Below are 20,847 nucleotides of genomic sequence, written 5' to 3' on the forward strand. Positions count from 1 at the left end.
AACTCTTTGCCTAGTAATTTTTTAGGGAATGGTGGTGGAATATTTTTGAACTAAGACATCCTATAGTTTCACTTCAGTAAAAGTGAACACATTTCTGAAGACAGTTCCACATTCTGGGTATCAACCTAACTACCTGGCTGATTTAAATTCCTCAGTGTAATTCTGTTCATGTCAAGGGCAGAACCCACATTTAACAACATAATCAGGTAAATCGACCTAGAAATCATGTGCAAATAGGTAGACTTCTTCAAAACGAGGTTTTAAAACAACCATTTGTCAATGTTGTTGGAGTATTGGAAGAATAAAATCTGAGCATCAAAGACATTTTACAATTTTATATGGGTGAGAAGATGAATGAACACATTAGATATAGTTGAGAACTAAAAATTAAGTACATCCAGACAATGGAATATTATTTAGCACTAAATAGAAATGAGCTGTCAGGCATGAAAAGATATGCAAGAAACTTAAATGCATGTTACTGAGTGAAGGAAACCAATCTGAAAAAGCTACATACTGTAAGATCCCTGCCATATGACATTCTGGAAATGTCAAAACTATGGAAGCAGTATAAAGATCACTTGGTTGCCAGTGGTTGGTAGGAGGGAGGGATGAGTAGGCAAAGCACAGAGAATTTTTAGTGCAGTGAAACTACTCTGTATACTCTAATGGTGGATATATGTTATTATAAATTTGTCAAAACATGTAGAGTATACAACATCAAGAGTTAATCCTAATGTGAACTGTGGATTCTTGGTGATAATGATGTATCAATCCTTTTGCTCAATCTTGCTATAAATGTAACTATGCTCTAAAAAATATTCTATTAAAAATTAACTCGAAGCAATCAATCTCCATAGTTTTTAATTATCGTTGAACCATGTTCTCAGGCAAAAGCATCACCTATTTTCATCCCTTCTCTTAGAATCTAAAATATTTTTCTTTTTAATAAGCTGTTATAATAGCTAATATTGTGTTTACTATGTGTTGTCCGTAGTTCTATTTTAAGCTATCTCATTGAATCCTCAAAACAGTCCCATGAAGTAGGCATGTTATCATGAGGAAATAGGCTCAGAGAAATAAATATTTGTTTAATGATTGCCCAAGATCATACAGACTGTGTGACTCTAGTCCTTGTTCTTTTAACCACCATGCTAAGCCAACTACAAATTGTCATGATTGAATGTATTGTGGTATCATGTACTTCTCCAAGTCCTTGCCATACCTTTGTTACTGTGACCTCCTGATGGAATGGAAAGACTTCAATACTATATCTTTTTTATGAAGTTTTATCTTTTTTCTTCATCAATAGTTATTTTGAGTACCAAATTCTACATTGCTGGTCATGGCTTGAAACCTCGCCTGTGAACTGTAGCAGTAATAGTGGCTTTTACACCATAAGTAACTGATGTAGTAGTACTTCATTTGCTTGTATCCCTTTTGAGTCACTTTTTCAGGAAACATTTAAGTAAAAGAAGGTTCAATGTAAGATAGCCATACTCATGCCAGGCATGTTCTTGAAGTTTTCCATCAGACCCTAATAATTATTTGCTGTAGACCAGAGCATTTGAAATCGTGGATGCTTAAAGATTTCGAGGAAATTATGTGGTAATTTCAGTTTTTAGATTAATTTTTAAAAATTAGGTCATTCTAACTTTATATCAACTGATATTTGATCTGGTTCCTTTTTTTTTTTTAATGAAACTTGTTAATGGATTTAATGGTTGCTGTGATTTTTTTCTTCCTGTTTAAAAAGGTAGGGAAACAGTAATAATTTTTTCTGACTATGTACCCTGTTCGCAGAACTTTTTTTTTTTTCTCTAAATTTGCAGTTAATAAAACCAGTTTGTCGTGTTTTTTTAGTCAGTTGTTGAAGCTGTTTCTTTTTTGGTGACTCTCTTAAAGAGAACACAAAGCTAGATGTGGTGGTATTTTTAACCTCTTCCATTCTTACCCCCTGTATACCTACCCAGAAAATGATTCTGTTTTGCATAAGAACATTGTACATATGCAGTATAGTATAGATGAGCATATGCATACACATATATTTAGTTTCAACTGGCTTTTAAAAAGTTTAGAAGAAGAATTTTTTCTTTTTTCTTTTTTTTTTTTTCCTTTTTGTCTTTTTTCGTGACCGGTAACGGGATCACAACCCTCGGTGTCACGCCCGCACCACACTCAACCAGTGAGCAGACTGGTCTCTATATGGGATCCGAACTCTCGGCGGGAGCGCTGCCGCACTCTACTGAGTGCGCCACCGGGCCGGCCCTAGAAGAAGAATTTTTTCAGTTATTTGGTGAACGTTTGTCATATGCCTTTGCTGGGCTTTCTAACATGTCTCTTGGTTATATCATTTAGATGAGAATATCAACTAAATGTAAAAGGAAATCACAATTTGATTGTCAAGGCATTTGCATAACTACTGTCTTGATAAGGTAGTAAGTAGATAAGTTTACAAAAATCTGTTTCCAACTTAGCTTGTAAAAGAAAAATTTTAAATCTAAGATCTGCTCAACACAAGTCTCTTTTTAAAGACCACTTTTTAGCCATACAGATTTGGTTCCTTTTGTTATAGATATACTGTTTTAATTCCTTTATTATTGTTGAAAATCATATATATGTATATATACCCACATATATAAAAGGGTACTTCAAAAAGTTCATGGAAAAATAAATTAAAAGGTAATAGGAATCTTTCTGTGAACTTTTTGAAGACGCCTTGTATATATACACGCACACATACACACACACACACTCATCTGTATATTTTATACCTATTTAGTATTTGTGACTACTAAGACTTTCAGACTTGGTGTTAGTGATATTTTCAGTAAGCACAATAATAACATATATGATACACTTGTTTCCCTAAAGTCTGTAAAAGTTTGGTATCCTAAGTGGCACTCAAATCTGATTGTTTACAAGGCATTTAGATACAGATACTTTGTAAGTTAACACCTTTCTATGTGGATGATGAATCCATGCCACATTGGTTGGGAGGAGTTGGCAAAAAGGGATAAATATCCTTAGTTTCCAGATTCTCTGTTTAGAGTTTATGGGTATATTGTGGGTGTAGACTGGAAAGTGGTAGTGTTGGAAGGTGATGGTTATGGTGGGAGAGGAATTCCTGTCTGCTTTATGTTACAAAACAGTTCCCCACAGTACTCTTTTTCATTTAACAAATATTTATTACGCACTTTATATTTGCAACTTTCGATTCTGTAGGGAAGAGTTACAGTGGTTAGGAATATAAAATTAGTTCTCAAGGAGCTTATTTTTTAAGTACAAGAGAGGATATATCTATGTATACAGTCAACTTAACAAATAGTAACATAGAAGTGTGTCACTTGTTTTGAACTGAAGTAGTGTCAGGCTCACAGATTATCATTTATGTTGATGTGATTTCTGCTGCTGAGCTTCTTACAGGTCTAGAAAGAAACTCCTTTTATTAGGCTTGAGATTTTCATAATACAAGTTTAGGAAGTTGCTTAAATAGCATGGAATCTGGCCCATTTAGTCATGCAGCAAAGTGCCATCAAGCCTTTAGAGTGTGGTATACTGGTTCTTAACCAGCGGGTACGTATCTGATTCACCTAGGGGGAGCTTGTTGAAAGCAGGGACCCCATTAATAGAGATTCATTCTTACTTAGTAGAGTTGGAATGAGCTTAAGGTATTTCATTTTACACTGCTGGTTTAAACTTTCTTTACTGTTATTAGTTTATGATAACGTTAATCTATTTTAGGCTTTTTCTTAGGCAGAATGTTAAGGTATCTTTTACAGATCCATCTTCTGATATTTCATAGGCTTGATAATTATTACAGATTGATTCTCTGGTACTGTGTACACATGTCTAACTCAAGTGGTAAGTTCTTGAGAGCAAAGTCTCATATAGCTTTTAATCTCCTGTGGAGGTTATATATTTTTTATGCCCACTAAAAACCTCACATGGGTACCTGCTTTAGTTAATATCCATCCTTAAATGAGGACTGGGCAGGGCAAATCAATTTATATACAGTAGACTCCCTTTATCCGAGGTTTTGCTCTCCATGGTTTCGGTTACCTGAGGTCATCTGTGGTCCGAAAATATTAAGTAGCAAATTCCGGAAATAAACAATTCTTAACTTTTTAAATTGCTTGCTGGCCTCAGTAGTGTAATGAACTCTCATGTTATTCCACTCCATCCCCGCAGGACATGAATCATCCCTTTGTTCAGCATATTCACACTGTGTAAGCTACCTGCCAGGTAATAACGCTTAGTAGCTGACTTGTTTATCAGATTTGTTGTCCTGGTATGGCAGTGCTTGTGTTCAAGTAACCCTTCTTTGACTTACTAATGGCCCCAAAGCACAAAAGTAGTGATGCTGGCAGTTCACATATGCCAAAGAGAAGCTATGAAATGCTTCCTTTAAATGAAAAGGTGAAAGTTCTTGAGTTAATAAGGAAAGAAAAGTCAGAGTTGCTAAGATCCGCTAAGAATGAATCTTCTGTCTGTGAAATTGTGAAGAAAAAAAGAAATTTATGCTAGTTTTGCTGTTGCACCTCAGACTGCAAAAGTTATGGGCACGGTGTGTAATAAGTGTTTAGTTAAAACGGAAAAGACATTACATTTGTGGGTGGAAGACATAAACAGAAACGTTCCAATTGATGGCAGTCAGTTTTAGGCATCTGCTAGGGGTCTTGGAATGTGTCCCCCAGGGATGATGGATGGGGGACTGCTGTATATCATTTTGTATTTTTCTGGGAAAAATACTTCAGTAGCTATTTTAGGTAGGGAAAACTTCTGACTACCTAGAGTAGTGGCATAAATTAAATGTTCATTTCTAAAAGCTTCAGGTTAATGGAATTTGCTTATATGGCAGTAAAAACTAGGATCATGAGTTTGAATGTCCATTGGCTATCTTTTCACGCTAACTGTGGATATAACTGGTGGTGATGGTTTGAATATAGAGACAGTTGATTTGTTTCTTAATTTTATACGTGGGAATATAATTTTTACATCTAGGACTTATTTTAATGGGTGTTTTTTAAAAATTTTCCACTTAGTAAACTCATTATCTGCAACTAATGCAGATAAACTCATTCACAACTAGTGATAATTTTACTGTCTCCTTTTCTACTTTTATACCTCTTTTATCCTCATGTTTTGTAGTACTATGTGATAATGGACATTCTTATTTCAGACCTATACTAAGGGTATTTTTAGGTTTCTTCACTAAGTATGATACTGGCTTTTAGGCTTCTATATTATGCATATGTTTGCCCATGGTAAATGTATACTTATTCCTATTTTATTAATAGTTTGAAAAATCTGATGTTTTTCAGTGACTATGGAGATAGTCATATTTTTACTTTATTTTTGCATGGAAGACTAAATAAATAGATTTTATTATATCAAACCAGTTTTAAATAGCAGGACCAAGCTCTACTTGGTCATAATGATATATTCCTCCCTTGGTATGTTCCTAGCAACTATGTCTTTTATTGTTTTCTTTAGAAGTTTTGCATCTTATTTCATAAGTACTGTTAACCTGAAGTATTCATATTTGTGTGTGTGCTATTTCTTTTAATTTTTAATATAACCATTATGTTTCCTATGTTGAAGCCTCTATGCTTTGACATAGTTTAGGTCACTTTATAGTTACCTGTTCTTAAATATTTGGTAGAATTTAGAAAGTCATTGGCATCTGGTTCTTTCTGAGGAGATTATTTCTTTGACAAGTTTCTCTGTTCCTTTTATGATAATTATCAGATACTGCTTCTGTGAAGTCTTTCCTGTTGTACCTTTGTGGAATTTATAATGTATTACTTGGAATGCTGATAATATTGGTTATATTTTTCTTAGGGCATTAAATTAAAAAAACCCTTGTTTTATGTACATTTATCTTCATCATTAAATTGTTAGGTGTATGAGGATATGAACCATCTGCTTATTGACCCAGATTTTAGGCTATGTAGAGAATATGTTAACTAAAGAACTTTCTTTCTTTTTTTTTTTTTTTTTTTTTTTTTTTTTTTTTTTTTTTTTTTTTTTTTTTTTTTTTTTTTTTTTTTTTTTTTTTTTTTTTTTTTTTTTTTTTTTTTTTTTTTTTTTTTTTTTTTTTTTTTTTTTTTTTTTTTTTTTTTTTTTTTTTTTTTTTTTTTTTGTTGGTGTTATATGTAGGCTTCCCAGTTGGCGTGTATGTTGTAAAGAGAGTTCTTCAGCTTCAGTGTCATCATATTACTCTCAAGATGACAATTGTGCACTAGAAAATGAAGATGTACAATTCCAGAAAAAGGTACTTTAAATAAAATTGACATTATAATTTGTGTGTCAGCTTTCTAAGACTATTTCAAAACATTCAGAATAAAAGTAATTTCAAGAATATTTTGCCATAATTTTTTGTGGAAATTTGTATTTTTTCTTGCTGTAATCTGAGGAGTTACTCAGGTAATTCTGAAAGTAAGATAGCTCAGGGATAGTTATATATTTATTCTTGTTGCTTGTTTTTGGAATTTTGTAAAATCCTTAGTCCTACTAAGGACTAAGTTCTACTTAGTCCTACATCCTTAGGAAGGAGAAAAATAGTGTGTGTTCAGATAACTAAAAATTAGTTCTCCCTTTTTAATGCTCTAAATACTTAAAGGGTTTTCCAATCATATAACTTAAAAACTATTAGAAATTAGTAGTATTACAGGGAGAATCTGTAGTCAGTGGCTTTGTAGTTTGTTTTATACAATTAGGTGCAGTGAATAGACAAGATGGTTGCTAAATCATTTATTACCATTTTAAGTGATGAAAGGTGAGTATTGACTAGATTTGGCTTTTGCCTCCAACTACAGTGTACTTATTTCAAATGACAGAATTAACTTATACTTACAATAAAATATTCATATTTATATCCCATTCTCCTCCCCAGAGTAACAGTAGTTTACTGTTTCTTGCTAAAATGTGTAGAACTTTTTCTGTGGTTATAGATGTACATTTATATATGTATACAAATTAATATTTTTATTTTCATTAAATATTCTACAAATTGGCTTTCCCCTCTCTCCTGGTGACATCTCATTTATCACCTTTCCATATTGATATATTATTCTGAATGGCTGTATTTTTATTCCATCATATAGATATATTATAACTTATTGCTTATTTCTTTATTAACGGACATTGCATTGTTTCCCAGCTGTGTGTGTGCACATGAGCATGTGCGATTGTGTGTGTATCAACAAACATTTACGATAACATTTACATACATGCTTGGGTCTTTATTTTTTTTGCCATGATGTTTAGAGTGGATTATTTAAATTTTTGAGTTATGTAGGATATATTTCTAGGATGGAGCATTTAAAATTTTGAAGACTTACAAAATATCTCTTCAAAAATTATAAGTTTATGCTTTTGCCTATAGTCTATGAGACTTAGGTATAATCTCTCTTAATGAGATTTGAAAAACAAATGTTGTCAAAGTGAGTTTAAGCAAAGCTTTACATGAGGAAAACTTATTCTTTCAGCAAACATTTAGATAACTGTTATGCCCTAGATGAGCTCATATAAATAAAGATGAATATGAACTTTGCTTTTATGAAATTTATACTCTAGAAGGCACATTTAAAGACATAAAAGTATTGAAATCCTAACTTGAATGTGAGCAAGTGTCAAAAGAGATGACAAAGAGGTGTACGTACATTCATTCATCAGATATTATTGAAGTTTTACTGTGTTCCATACACATATTTCTGGGTTGTAGGACTAAAGTGCTTATTAGTAGATCAGTTGAGGCTCTTGAATTCATGCATTGTACATTTTAAGTATAGCAGCAAAAAGGAGGATGCAGGGAGACAGACAATAAGCATCTAAACAAAAGTGATAAGTCAAATCTGTACAAGACAGTTTTTTTTGTTTTAAAGTATAGAAAGAGATAGTCTTTCATATTGCTTTAGGAATGTTCTGTGAAACAGTTTTATCATTTAGTTTTTTTTCTTTGTTGCAATATAGGATGAAAGAGAGGGACCTATCAGTGCCGAATTATTGGGCAAATTGGGTTCAAATTTACCTATTCCTTCAGAAGAAAATAAATTAAAAGATGACTACATTGTGGATGTACAAGTAAGCTGTACTACTTTGATGTTTAATATGCCTCTTCAAACTACTTCACAAGATAGAAAACCTCTGTTTGTTCACTATATTGTGTATTGTTATTTTTTTCATTTTGAAGTACCATGTAACTGGACTTAAGACTGTTCACCTGCTAATAATACTACTTTTAAGAACATGTAAAATTTGAGATTTCATAATAAATTTGACTATTCTCTCTTTAGTAAAAGTTTGGGTATAAATTCTCATTTCTTAGATTCCATTTTGGCTTATTATTATGTATCTTGTCTCTTCACATTTTCAGATGTAAGGAAATTTTTTTCTAACCTACTTTACTTACAACAAAAGGTAGTATTTGTATGTAGAATACAGAGTATTTTGAAACCAACGTTTCACTTAGTGTAGAATATGAATTAACAGATAATAGATTAAAATCTTTTTTCTCTTTTCCTCTGAATCTTGTTTTCATTTGTGCATCAGACTTTATGAAACATATTGCAAACTAGAATATACACACTCTAAACTGACCATAATGCTGAGGCATCTAGAAACCATTTAATATCAGTAATGGCTGAAGAAACGGGATATATGATCTGGAGACAGAAGGACTAAGAAAAAACTAAATATTTCAAATTTATAAAACAAATTTCAGCTCCGAATAAGGGAGAACTCTCTCTCTCTCTCTCTTTTAAAATACAGCCAGGGCCATTTTATAACTTACTGGGCTTTCTAAGGAAATAGAGTGAGTGTCATTTTATTGGATTCCAGAAGACATTTGTCAAAGGTTTGTGCCTAGGAGTAAGAGAAAAATGATACTTGTAGCCCTTTCAATTATATGACTATCCTGAATAGCCCTGCCGTTACTTATTTTCTGGAGTTTTTGCAATGATATACTCTAGCTCAAATACTTTGGAAGACTTACTGCATTTTATATACCTGTGCTGTTCAGTACAATAGCCACTAGCCACATTTGGCTAGTCCAAATTGATACCTACTGTAAGTATAAGATACATATTGGATTTTGAAGACTTAGCTTAAAAAAAGAATGTAAAATATTGGTTTATAATTTTAAATACATGTTGAAATGATAATAAAATATTTGATAATGACATAATTGTCCTTTTCTCAAGGCCTCCACTATAAAAATGCAAACTACTATTTGTATTCCTCTGTGAATTTTTCAGTGTAAATAATTCCTCAAATGGTCATGCTTTATGTTGCCTTGTGTTTTCATTCTGCTCCCATACTGGCCCTCTTTTTCTTCAAGGCCTTGCTCTTCTTGTTTGTAATAGTCCATAGTTTTTCTTTGCTTGAACTGAACATGAGTACATCTTACTTGATATTTACTGAGCATTTAAATGCCTTTTGAGTGCTAGGTTTTGTGCTAGACTCTGGGAATGTGAAGATCAAGAAAATAGCCCTTACTCAAGGCATTTATAATATACTTGAAGAAGAGAGGGGACATAAATGGCAATTGAGGGTTTTTTTAATAGATGCTGTGATAAAAGTCTGTACAGGGACGGTGGAGGCATAGAGGAAGGGGAATGGCTTAATTCTGTTTAGGGTTGATTGTGGGGGAGGAGATGCTATAGAGGTTTTCAAATGTGAGTAGGTGTTATGTATATTTCAGATTGTGTTTTGGAGTGGTGAATGGCCCAGGGCATTCAGGACTGAAGGAACAGCAAGAATCATTTATTGCTTTTTAATTTTACTTGTACACATCTTATATTGTTTATTGATACACTTTATTTCCTAAACTCCTCAAGGGCAAGAACTATGTCTTGTACTATTTTGTATATTTACGTAGAATTTCTTCGTTGCTACTAGCATTCATTAATTAAAGTAAGAGGGAAATACTTGTAGGTCCTGATACAAAATATGAAATAGGAATGGAGAAACAGACCAGCTCTTTGTCCTAGTTTATGAAATGCCGTAAATTTGTGTAGAGCCTGTATTTTAATATGAAATATATTCTTTAGAGAGTGGTAATATTGGAAGAAAGGATTTTTTTTTTCTGTTACGCATCATTTTTATTTTTATCTTTTTAATTTATTTTGAATATTCATGAGATATAAAGCTGATTGTCCCCCCTCCTGCCCATGATGTGGGGGCCAGATTCATATTGGGGGCATACCCATTACCAGAAATTGCAGAAGGGATTTTTGAAAGTACTTTTTTAGTGACTGTTCTTTATATTGTGTTTCAGAAATGCTTTCTATAAAATCCTATTTAGCTAAAGAGATAATTTATTTATCTTAACATTTAATATACCTGACTTTTTTTTTTAACAGAATACGGAATCAAAAAAGTTAGGTTCACCTGTGGTTGAGACACTCCCTGCAGTTGATTTACATGAAGATTCTTCCAATGTAGGTGTAGGCAGTGAAAACGGAGAAAATATTTCCAGCTCAACTACCTCAGAAATCACTCCAGTCTCAAAGCTTGAGTAAGTCATTACAAAGATAAAAAAGAATCTGCCTTATTAATGATACAAGAATTTCTTAATAGGATAAGGCAGCTTGATACTCAAGTTTATATAGTAGACCTAAGTTATAATGCCTATATTTGTGTGTGTGTTTTGAATGTAGTGATCTTATAACGAGTTTGCTTACTTAGGTGCCTAACTCTGAAGTTGATTAGATCCCTGCTGTGAAATCTTTACACAGTGTAGGCAAAGTGAGTTTCTACTTAGGAAACAGTGTTTATTTGAATAATCTTTCCTATAATTACCCAAAACTCAAATGTTAGGTTATTCATTTTCATTAAGTATAACTTACATGCCAATGCATAGGTATATCTTTGTGTGAATAACTACCTTTTTCAAATCTGATGATAAATATTGGGAATACTTAGGCTTAAGTTATCTTTAATTTAGAAAATATGTTGTGTACTCCTTAGCTACTTCCAGCAACACTCCATAGAACAAAACAAAATGTCCTTCTCTTAATACTACATTAAGCATTTTCTTATCAAATGAGTTAGTATAAAGTGTGTAGAAGAATATCTGGCACATGGAAGGAGTAAATGTGTCAGTTAATATTATTATCATCACTAGTACGTTTTATCAAAGGCGCTTTTAAATACCTCTCTTCAATAGTGTAAGGGACGTGTTTATGGAGTTGTACACAAAGATGTGACAGTTACCATTTAGGAGCTTGTTCCAGTAAGGAACAAGGGATCAGAAGACATGTTGAGCAATAATGATAGTATTTAAAAATTTTAAATTTAAATACTTATTTCAGAAAGAATTTAAGGCTAAATACTATCTATCTGAACCATGCATCCTATTCTCTCATTCTCCCGTTATATTAAATATGACTGTTTAATGAAATGGAGGTGAGGAATATCTTTTTAAAATGAAATTCTAAAAATGCCTTAAAACTTTAGTGAAATGTCTTGATATAATAGATGATTTTTGATGCTATAGGCAACAATTCTAATACTGGTAGAATTAATGTACTAACAGTCATAAATTAAACTTTAGAGAAGATACATTTAGAATAAATAATTTTAAGAATTTTATTTTTGGTAAGACCAAATATTAATGTATAATATTGTTTTCAAATTTGGTAGGTAGTTATTCAGAAGCATAGGATACTAACAGATCGAGTCAGCAGTTGACTTTACACAATTTAAAACAAGCGAATTGTTGAAAACATTCTGTAGAACTGTAAAGCATTATTAATTTATGTTACATTAAGTCTATTAAATACCAGATTGTTTTTTTTTTTTTTAAGCGACATAGACAAGTCTGGTACTATTCCTATAGCCAAGTCAAGTGAAACTGAGCAATCTGAAACTGACTGTGATGTTGGTGAGACCCTTGATGCAAATGCTCCAATTGAACAACCTTCCTTTGTCAGTCCACCTGAAAGGTGAGTATTAGCAGTTGTTTGTCCTTGGAATGATTCTGTAACAACAGTAGTGCCACTTGGATGGACTTTGGTGCATGCTTAATTCCACTTTATGATTAAGAGAAAGCTGATCTCTTTGTTGACTTTGTACTCAATAGTTACAACAATTTAGATTGTATAAAACTTGTTATCCAGCTAAAATTTGTTTATTTAATATGTCTCTTGGTTTCAAATAGCCTTGTTGGCCAGCATATAGAAAATGTGTCAACTTCGCATGGCAAAGGAAAGATAACAAAATCAGAATTTGAGTCAAATGTTTCAGCAAGTGAACAGGGTGGTGGTGATCCACAGTCTGCATTGAATGCTTCAGATAATTTAAAAAATGAGGTAGGTATATATCTGTTATACTTTATAACATATTTTCATTAGCTAATCTTGTAATAATTCGTTAACCATATTTGTTAAAAATCAGGGAGACTAAGTGTATTAGTTCGTTTATGTTGTTTATAACAAAATGCCCGAGACTGCGTGATTTATAAAGAAAATGAAATTTATTGCTTACAGTTTTTGAGGCTGGGAAGTCCAAAGTCCATCAGGTGGTGGTGACAGCGACCCAGGGGTCTCACATTGCAAGATGGAGGAAGCAGAGACAGTGAGAGAGCGAGAGAGCGAGACAGACTCTTCTCAGAACCACTCCCCTCACCACCATTTTTAATCCATTCACTACTGCAGAGTCCTACAATCCAATCACCTCTTCAAGGCTCCACCTTTCAATTACCATAATAGGATTTCCCACCCTCTTAACAGTCACAGTGGGGGCTAAGTTTCTAATACATAAGACGTGGGGGATATAATTCAAGCTTCAATGAGTTTTGGGAGGACATAATTCAGTCCACTACACTAAGTAAATAATGACATGTCTGGAACTGACTGGAACTGTGCTTCCTAAGAGCAAGTGGTTACTTCATGGTACTATTTCTAGTATAATATTTATATATAAAGTTGTTTTCTAGTATAATGTTTATATATAAAGTTGTTCTAAGGATGAACTCTCTTCAGTTATGTATAATTAAATAGTTTTCTGCCACCATCAACTGTTTGATGCAGATACATAAAGTCCTTATTTAAGCAGTTTTTTTTGAGAGCTATATGGAGGAAGGAATGACTATTAAATTTAGGTATCCTGAGAATGTAAGTTAACTCAATAATGCAAATTAAAATATAGGCTCTTCAACCAGAATTATCTTAAAGGGACATGTTACCTTGCATTATATGTGTGAAAAATGCAATTAAACCAACTTATATTTTAGAGTGTGATTCTTACAATAAAGACAGCTTATCACAGTGGAGCTGTTTTACTTTCTTTTCTTCTTCTGTGTTCTGCTTTGACTTCATGTAGAGGCCAGTATAAAATTTCCTGAAGAAGTGTTTAACAGCAGTTTAGGCTCCCCTCAGGTAAGAAATAACTAAAAGAGATGAACGTCACTCCACGAACTTAACAAAAACAAAACAAGTGGGATCAAAGACTATTTCAAAGTGCTGAATACCACATCCACATTTGTTCCTTTTTAATTTGGGGTCTTCTGTTCTCCATTTTCTCCTTCACATATTTTAGTGAATCTGTGCTTTTAACTAAACTTCATTCTGGAGACTTTCACTGTCACTGCACTAGCTGTTTCTGTGTTGCTTTGTTTAAAAATAGGAGCTCAGCATTTCATAGTCCAACATCTTAAAGGAACTGATTTTCTCATTGAAAGCAAATCAAACATGTGTTTAATTGTCAAATATTACATCTATGAATAAAATTAGACAAACATTAAAACATGTCTCCTTTGATATTTATACATTACCAAATGTAAAATTCAAGCATGGCAGCCAGCTTTGTCCTAGATTTGCTTGTTCTCCTTAACTATTAGGAGACTGAAATTACTCTTTGTTACCTAAGAGACTTAAACTGTTTGTAAGTCTGTGTTAATAGGCAAAAGGATGGAATTTTAATTAACTGTATTAATTATCTCCTAAATAAATTAGTATCCCAGAAAAATTGTTGGAGGTAATGAGCACATTATGAGTAATACTCAGTAGTTTTATGTAGTATCCAGTTCAGGATAACTGCCCTGTTAAGTTTAAGTGGGAGAGTTTGCTTTGTGCTGTCCATGTTATTTCAAGGATCTGCCAGACACCATTAGCCATGCTTATAGACAGTGTTTTAAAAAGACAAATTATTGTATTGTTAAGTTCTCTTATTTGTTGCTAAGAGTAAATAGTGATTGCTTTGCTTGGGCCTCAAATGGTATGTGTACCTGTATGTTCTTACTTTTTGTTGCCATTTTTATATTTGGGGTTTGCTCCTTAGTATCTCAGCTAGGTTAATTTTTATAACTTAACAGTGTGTTTCTTGTTTGTTTTTCAATGTGTTCAAACTATAATAGCCACATACTTCATTTAGTAAATTAGATTGTTCTGCAAAACACTCTAAGATGGAAGTTGTATGGGGGCCCAATTGCTAAGTCTTCCTAAAAGGAGGTTTGGGAATGGTTCTACTTCCTTTTAAGAAAAAAAGAATATATAGTTCCAGAAGATAAGAGTATTTCATATTAGTGCTCAAAAACATGCTCTAATATATAGTAAATATATACTAAACAAGATTTGTGCAATTTAGCAGAGTTAACTGTCTAAATAGACTTTGTATACTTCTTAAAACACTGTTAATATGTTAAGCATCGTTTTAGAAATACAGAAATGATTAAATAATGGAATGAACATGTGTGTTTACATTATTCAGCTTAAGAAAAAAAAAAATTGCAGGTCCTATGCCCTTCCCCTTTTACATTCCTTACATTCCTTTTCTCCTCTGCAGATATAACCACTCTTGAATTTGGTGTTTTGTTTTTGTTTTCAAGAGCTTTCCAAATAACTATAAACAGTGCCTACTATTATCTGGCATATTTTGAAACGGTATAGAACGACATCATTTTTGTCTTAAGTAGCATTTTACTCAACATAGTTTTTAAGATCTTCATTATTTTCACTTCTCTAATAGTGACTCTACTGCAATTGATTCATTCTTCAATTAATGGATATTTAGGTTTTTATTTTTTGATATTAAAAACAATGCAACAAATGAGCATTCTTATGCATGTTTTCTTAAGTACATGTGTGCATTTTCACTGACATTTATACATGAGAGTAAACTTAGTGGTTATATGTATCTTTACTTAATATTGGTAAATTTTTTTTTTTTTTTTTGGTCTTTTTCCGTGTCCGGCAACGGATCGCAACCCTCAGTGTCGCCCCCGTACCGGACCGGGACTGGCAACGGGATCGCAGCCCTCGGTGTTGCTCCCGCGCCTCGCTCAGCCAGTGAGCGGGAACCGGTCTGTATGTGGGATCCGAACCCTCGGCGGGAGCGCCACCGCGCTTCCCAAGCGGTGCACTATAGCAGTGCGCCACCGGGCCGGCCCAATATTGGTAAATTTTAAACTCCTTTTAGCAGTCTGATAGATTTCCCTGTGGTTTAACAGACATGCCTCATTCGGTCACAGACTGTCACTCTTTAACCTCCATCAGATTGGTATAATATGTATGATATTTCTGGTTTTCACTTGCATTCCATGATTATTACTGAGATTGTATTGTCTTTTTGCTGAATTTATTGTTTTTATTCTTGTTCCCCCTGCTTCCCATTATTGATTTGTAGGTACTCTTTTTAGTTGGTAATAATCTCTTGCTGGCTGAATGTGTTGCAAATAATTCTCCTAGTCTGTGGCTTATTGTTTTCATGTATTATATGGTCTTTTGACTTAATTTTTTAATTTTAATCTAGCCACATGTATGAGCTTTTTAAAAACGATTTATGCATTATGCATCTTGCAAAATCCTTTTATTAGCCTGAGCCATAAAGATGTTTTTTTCTGTATTTTCTTCTAAAATGTAAAGTTTCGTTTTTTTCACATGTAAACCCTTAAATCCACCTTAAAATTTTTGTGTACATGGTTCTTCTTATTAAGGATTTTGTGGAAACAATATGCTACATCTAAAATTAGATTTTTTAAATGTATATATTATTTTAACTTAGATTTTAAGGTGGATGCACTCCACTAAAATAATTTGTACAATTTATGTATGAGTAATTATTTGCTTAGGATAATGCGCTTATGTTGCTAGGATACAAGCATATCACTAGCATGTGAAGGAATACATGCTGTGGTGCTTAGATAGAAGGTTTCAATTCTTTCAAGGGAAATTTAAGTGAACTAAAACTTTTCTACTTACCTTTTTTGTTTTTTCAAAATGTTGTCATTCATTAAAAATTGGACTTTAATTTGGCAGAAACATTTGTATTTTATAATTTATAAATCTGTATTCTTTGAAATTTGAAGTCTATTTACTTTCTGGCATTTCTTTCAGAGTTCTGATTATACAAAACCAGGAGAAATTGACCCTACTTCTGTAGCAAGTCCCAAAGATCCAGAAGATATACCAACATTTGATGAATGGAAGAAGAAAGTTATGGAAGTAGAAAAAGAAAAAAGTAAGGAAGCACTGGGATTCTTTTTAAACTTTTTTTTTTTTTTTTTTAATTTAAGCAGGTAGCTTAAATATGCTTTTCTCTTTTTAGTTGGTAAAATAAAATAAAACTTAACTTTTGAAAACTTTTTAAAGGTGAAATTTACCAGGTTTCTGTTGATTACCCATGTGTCATTTATCTGTGTATAATTATATACAGTTTTAATCTTAAATATAATTTATTCTTATAAATTGTTAAGTGAGGATAAAACAAGGTAAAGAAGACAGAGCAGTAATTTTCATCTCAATTTATAAGTGGAAAATTGAGGTATGGAATGTTCTGAGTCAGAAAGATTTAAGTTGTAAATAGAGTTGGACTAAAATTATTATTATTTTTTTGCTTTTGTAGAATAAGTCTCAGAGTTAAGACTTCTAATGTTAGGGTTACAGATAGATAACATCCTTAATAGAATAAAATATATGTACAAAAAGCTTTGATTCTTATGGACAATTTTCATTCTATGAGTGGTATTACTTAGACATAAGTAATGTGGATTTTTGTAGTTAATTTGTTTATTAGGGGTATTTTAAAGCTATTGAGGGGAAACATTTTGAATTCTTATGGCTTTTTAAAATCTCTTAAGCATTAAAACCTACTCTTTTCTAGAAGGCAGCATGTTGCTTTTGAGATCATGTGTTGTTGCTGGGGGTATTTTCAAACATGATCATCAAATATGTATGTTTATAATAAGGTTTGTCTGTAGGTCAGTCAATGCATCCATCTTCTAATGGAGGTCCACATGCCACCAAAAAGGTCCAGAAAAATCGAAATAATTATGCCTCAGTAGAATGTGGTGCCAAAATTTTGGCTGCTAATCCAGAAGCCAAGGTACTTAAGTATAAAATTTTTAATAATATAGGAAACTAGTGACTTTACTAAATATAGGCCTTTGTTTTCTGCGAACTATATTTTAATTTGAACTCTTCCTTTTTCATTAATAAATGCAAGATTATGCCTTTCAAGACATTTTCTTGTATGAATTCTTAGTTATATTGGTAGATATTAGACCATGTTTTTTAAAACCTGTATGAAATTTTCAAAAAGAAATAGCTAATAGAAAATTATTCTTTTCTTTATGGTAACACATTGAATTTTAAATGTGTTATTATAAGGCTAATTTAATGCTGTAGCTATAACTGGTAAATTTTAGCCACTTTTATGCTTTTTCCCAAATGAATGTTTTGGAGTTTTAAGTGTATTTTAAGCTCTAAAAATAGAGAAGTCCTAGAAAACTTTAGAGTTTTGAAATAAATATTTTTAAAATTATTTTTCTCTAAGTAGTTTATTCCTTTCCCCGTTTTTAAAATAGAGCACATCTGCCATTCTTATAGAAAACATGGATCTTTATATGTTGAATCCTTGCAGCACTAAAATTTGGTAAGTAATATAAAACTTTAAAAGGTACATTTTATATATGTACGTATTATGTTAAGCTTTTAATTTAGGGTTAGATTGGTTTATTCATGTAATCATTTAATAAACATTTATGATTGATTAGTGCTAGTACAAAATCTGAAATGCTCTAAAATCCAAAACTTTTGAGCACAGACATGATGCTCAAAGGAAATGATCATTAGAGCATTTCAGATTTCAGATTTTCAGATTAGGGATACTCAACCAGTATGTATTCTGCAAATATTCCAAAGTCCAAAAAAAAAATTTGAAATCAGAAACACTTCTGGACCCAAGTATTTCAGATAGGGGATACTCAACGTGTACTATACAAAATTGAAGACAAAATGCCTTTTCTTTTAAGGAGATCACAAAAATCAAACAAATGCATACCTGGTTAAACAATTATGAAATGGTATAAAAAGTACTGTTGAAAGGGTATTACAGACAGATTGATGATGTATAACTGCAAGAAAGGATAAGAGAGGCTTCCTAGAAAAGGTAATTCCTGAGCTAAATCTTGAAGGATTCATAGGAAGTGGCAGATGAGGGAGGCAAAGGTATTCAGGAACTGTAAGAATAAAGGGACAGTGCTAAGAAGAGCATATTTCTTCTGAGTGAGTATAAGTGAAGCAACTTGAAAAAGTTTTTTTAGGCATGAAAAGAATAAAGGTACAGTTAGAGTAGTGGCTGAAGAGGAGGCTGGAGCATTACTTTAGTTATAAGAAGGCCATCTGATGCTATGTATACCCAGCTTAAAAATACTTGAACTTTATCTTAAAGACCTTGAGAGTAGCATTTGTTTTAAGTAAGTAAGTGACATGATCTCACTGGCATTCTAAAAAGGCTTTTCCTCAAAGTATGGCCCACAGCAGAATGCTGTTGGAAGCAGTTAGGAACCTGTTCTCATAGCCCAGGTAAGAAATGAGGGCTTTAACTAAGGCACTGGCAGTTTGGATGCAGAGACATTTATTGCACATAAAATTGACAGCTGGTGGTTAGTAATTGAATGTGAAGAAGAGAGAGGTATTTAGGAAATCTTCCAGGATCTTGGCTTTACCACTTGGATCTATGATTCTCCCATTAATTAAGAATGTAGGAAAAGGAACAGATTAATGGGGAAAAATAATGTGTGATATGCTAACATTTTTATTAGATTACTTGATTTCATTGCTCAAAAGCAGCTGCTTAATAAAGAACTGAGGAAAATCACTACAATCATGTTGATTTACTGGAATAAATGAATGAATGAATAAATAGGTGAATAATACATATAACTTTTTTTAAATTTAGGAGATACTTTTTAAACTTCAGAATAAATGGTTATTCTTTTCTACTCTTAGCCTTTACTCCTCTTGGAAATGTACACGTTTAGGTTCAACTTGAAAATGAACCGAACTATTTAAGGGTATTAAGGGATGATTTTAAAAACTTAATTTTTTCTTATATCATCTAATCTGTAAATTGGATTTGAGGAAATAATTATCTGAGATCATAATCAAAGTGTTATTTTTGAGTTTTTATGTGTGAAAGCCTTTGTAGTCAGTGACAGATTGGATTTTTATGCTCCAAAAATTTTAATGAATAACTGTTAATGGAAGTCTAATTATGTGAACTGTTAATGTCATGTTTAACACAAACAGTTATTTTGGTTGGTGTACCTAAATAATTGTCTTGTGTTCTTTTTGAAGGTTTGTTATTGAACTTTGTGAACCAATTCAAGTAAAACAGTTTGATATTGCAAATTATGAGTTATTTTCTTCTACTCCGAAAGACTTTCTGGTTTCTATCAGTGACAGGTAAAAAAAAAAAAAATTTTTTAATTGAAGTATGATTGATAATACAAATTTGTGGGATACAAAGTTTACTATCAGTAGTTATGTACAGTGTGTGATGGTCAAATCAGGATAGTTAGCTTATTCATCATTAACAATAAGTATCATTCTTTGTGTCCATTAATTTATTTCTCATTAATTTCTTATTAATCTCCCCCTCCCTCCATTCACTCCTAGTAACCACAGTTCAGTGACAGGTTAGTTCTAAAGCTGGTTTCTGAGGGTCTATGTTGGATCTCTGAAATAAAAATTTTAAAAAGGTTCACTCTTGACTTTAATCATTTTATTTTTTATTTTAATATCGTTTGTAATACTACTACTGTATTGTAGGCTCTTGTTAATCACTTTACTTTCAGTAGTTCATTTATTGTTTAAAACATAACAACCACCATATGATGTTATTCCCTTATAAAATGAGGAAACAGACAAGGGGAGGTTAAGTAGCTTGCCCAGGTAACATGACTTGTGAGTTGGAGAACCAAGATTCAAACCTACAGCTGTGTGACATCATAGTTCTCTCATTTAATCATTATGCTCTATTGCTTCCAAATATTCTTTAAAAAGCTACTAAAAACATACATGTGCAAGTGCTTCATTATATATATATTTTTTGTTAAAGTATATTCTAAAACCTTTTTTTGTACATGTATGATTATAAAAGAAATAAACGTATATTGTAAGGAATTTGGAAAAGAACTGTAATCCTTTTAACCAAAGATAACCATTATTAGCATTTTAATATATCCCTTCCAGTTATGCCTGTGAATCTGTTTACTGATTCTGTTAGATGTAAATTTACTTTTTACTTCTTATATCCAGAAAATATCCTTTTGTCTTTGAAACATGCTATTTTTAATGTATGCTTAATATTTTCCCCCAATGAAGGTGTTTAATCATTCCATAAATACTCTTTGAGTGCTCATGTTATGCCATGTGAGATGCTGTCATTTATTTAAGTGTTCTTTTATTATTGATCATTATGGGTTTTCTATGGTGTTTCTTCCTGTACCTCACACTCAGCAGTGCATGTATACAATTTTTGCAAACAGTTCTTAAGATCTCTTGAGAATTCCTTCTACTATTCTGCCATTAACCTTGCTCAGATCACTTTCTTTTCTCT

At 32.3% G+C, this 20,847-nt stretch overlaps 1 protein-coding gene across 1 annotated transcript in view; it reads left to right on the plus strand.

The window, feature by feature from the left end:
* Positions 1–20,847, plus strand: part of SUCO (SUN domain containing ossification factor) — a gene marked incomplete at its 3' end in the record, with an annotated part of 51,078 nt that overhangs the window by 23,735 nt on the left and 6,496 nt on the right. Inside the window, exons 2-10 of the mRNA XM_008589436.1 lie at positions 6,163–6,277; positions 7,978–8,088; positions 10,368–10,522; positions 11,814–11,951; positions 12,167–12,317; positions 16,341–16,464; positions 17,204–17,328; positions 17,810–17,877; positions 19,584–19,691. Coding sequence (XP_008587658.1) covers positions 6,163–6,277; positions 7,978–8,088; positions 10,368–10,522; positions 11,814–11,951; positions 12,167–12,317; positions 16,341–16,464; positions 17,204–17,328; positions 17,810–17,877; positions 19,584–19,691 — 1,095 coding nt within the window. The remainder of the gene's footprint in view (positions 1–6,162; positions 6,278–7,977; positions 8,089–10,367; positions 10,523–11,813; positions 11,952–12,166; positions 12,318–16,340; positions 16,465–17,203; positions 17,329–17,809; positions 17,878–19,583; positions 19,692–20,847) is intronic.

This window comes from Galeopterus variegatus, unplaced genomic scaffold, assembly GCF_000696425.1.
Source record: "Galeopterus variegatus unplaced genomic scaffold, G_variegatus-3.0.2 Scaffold5446, whole genome shotgun sequence".
Lineage (NCBI taxonomy): Eukaryota > Metazoa > Chordata > Mammalia > Dermoptera > Cynocephalidae > Galeopterus > Galeopterus variegatus.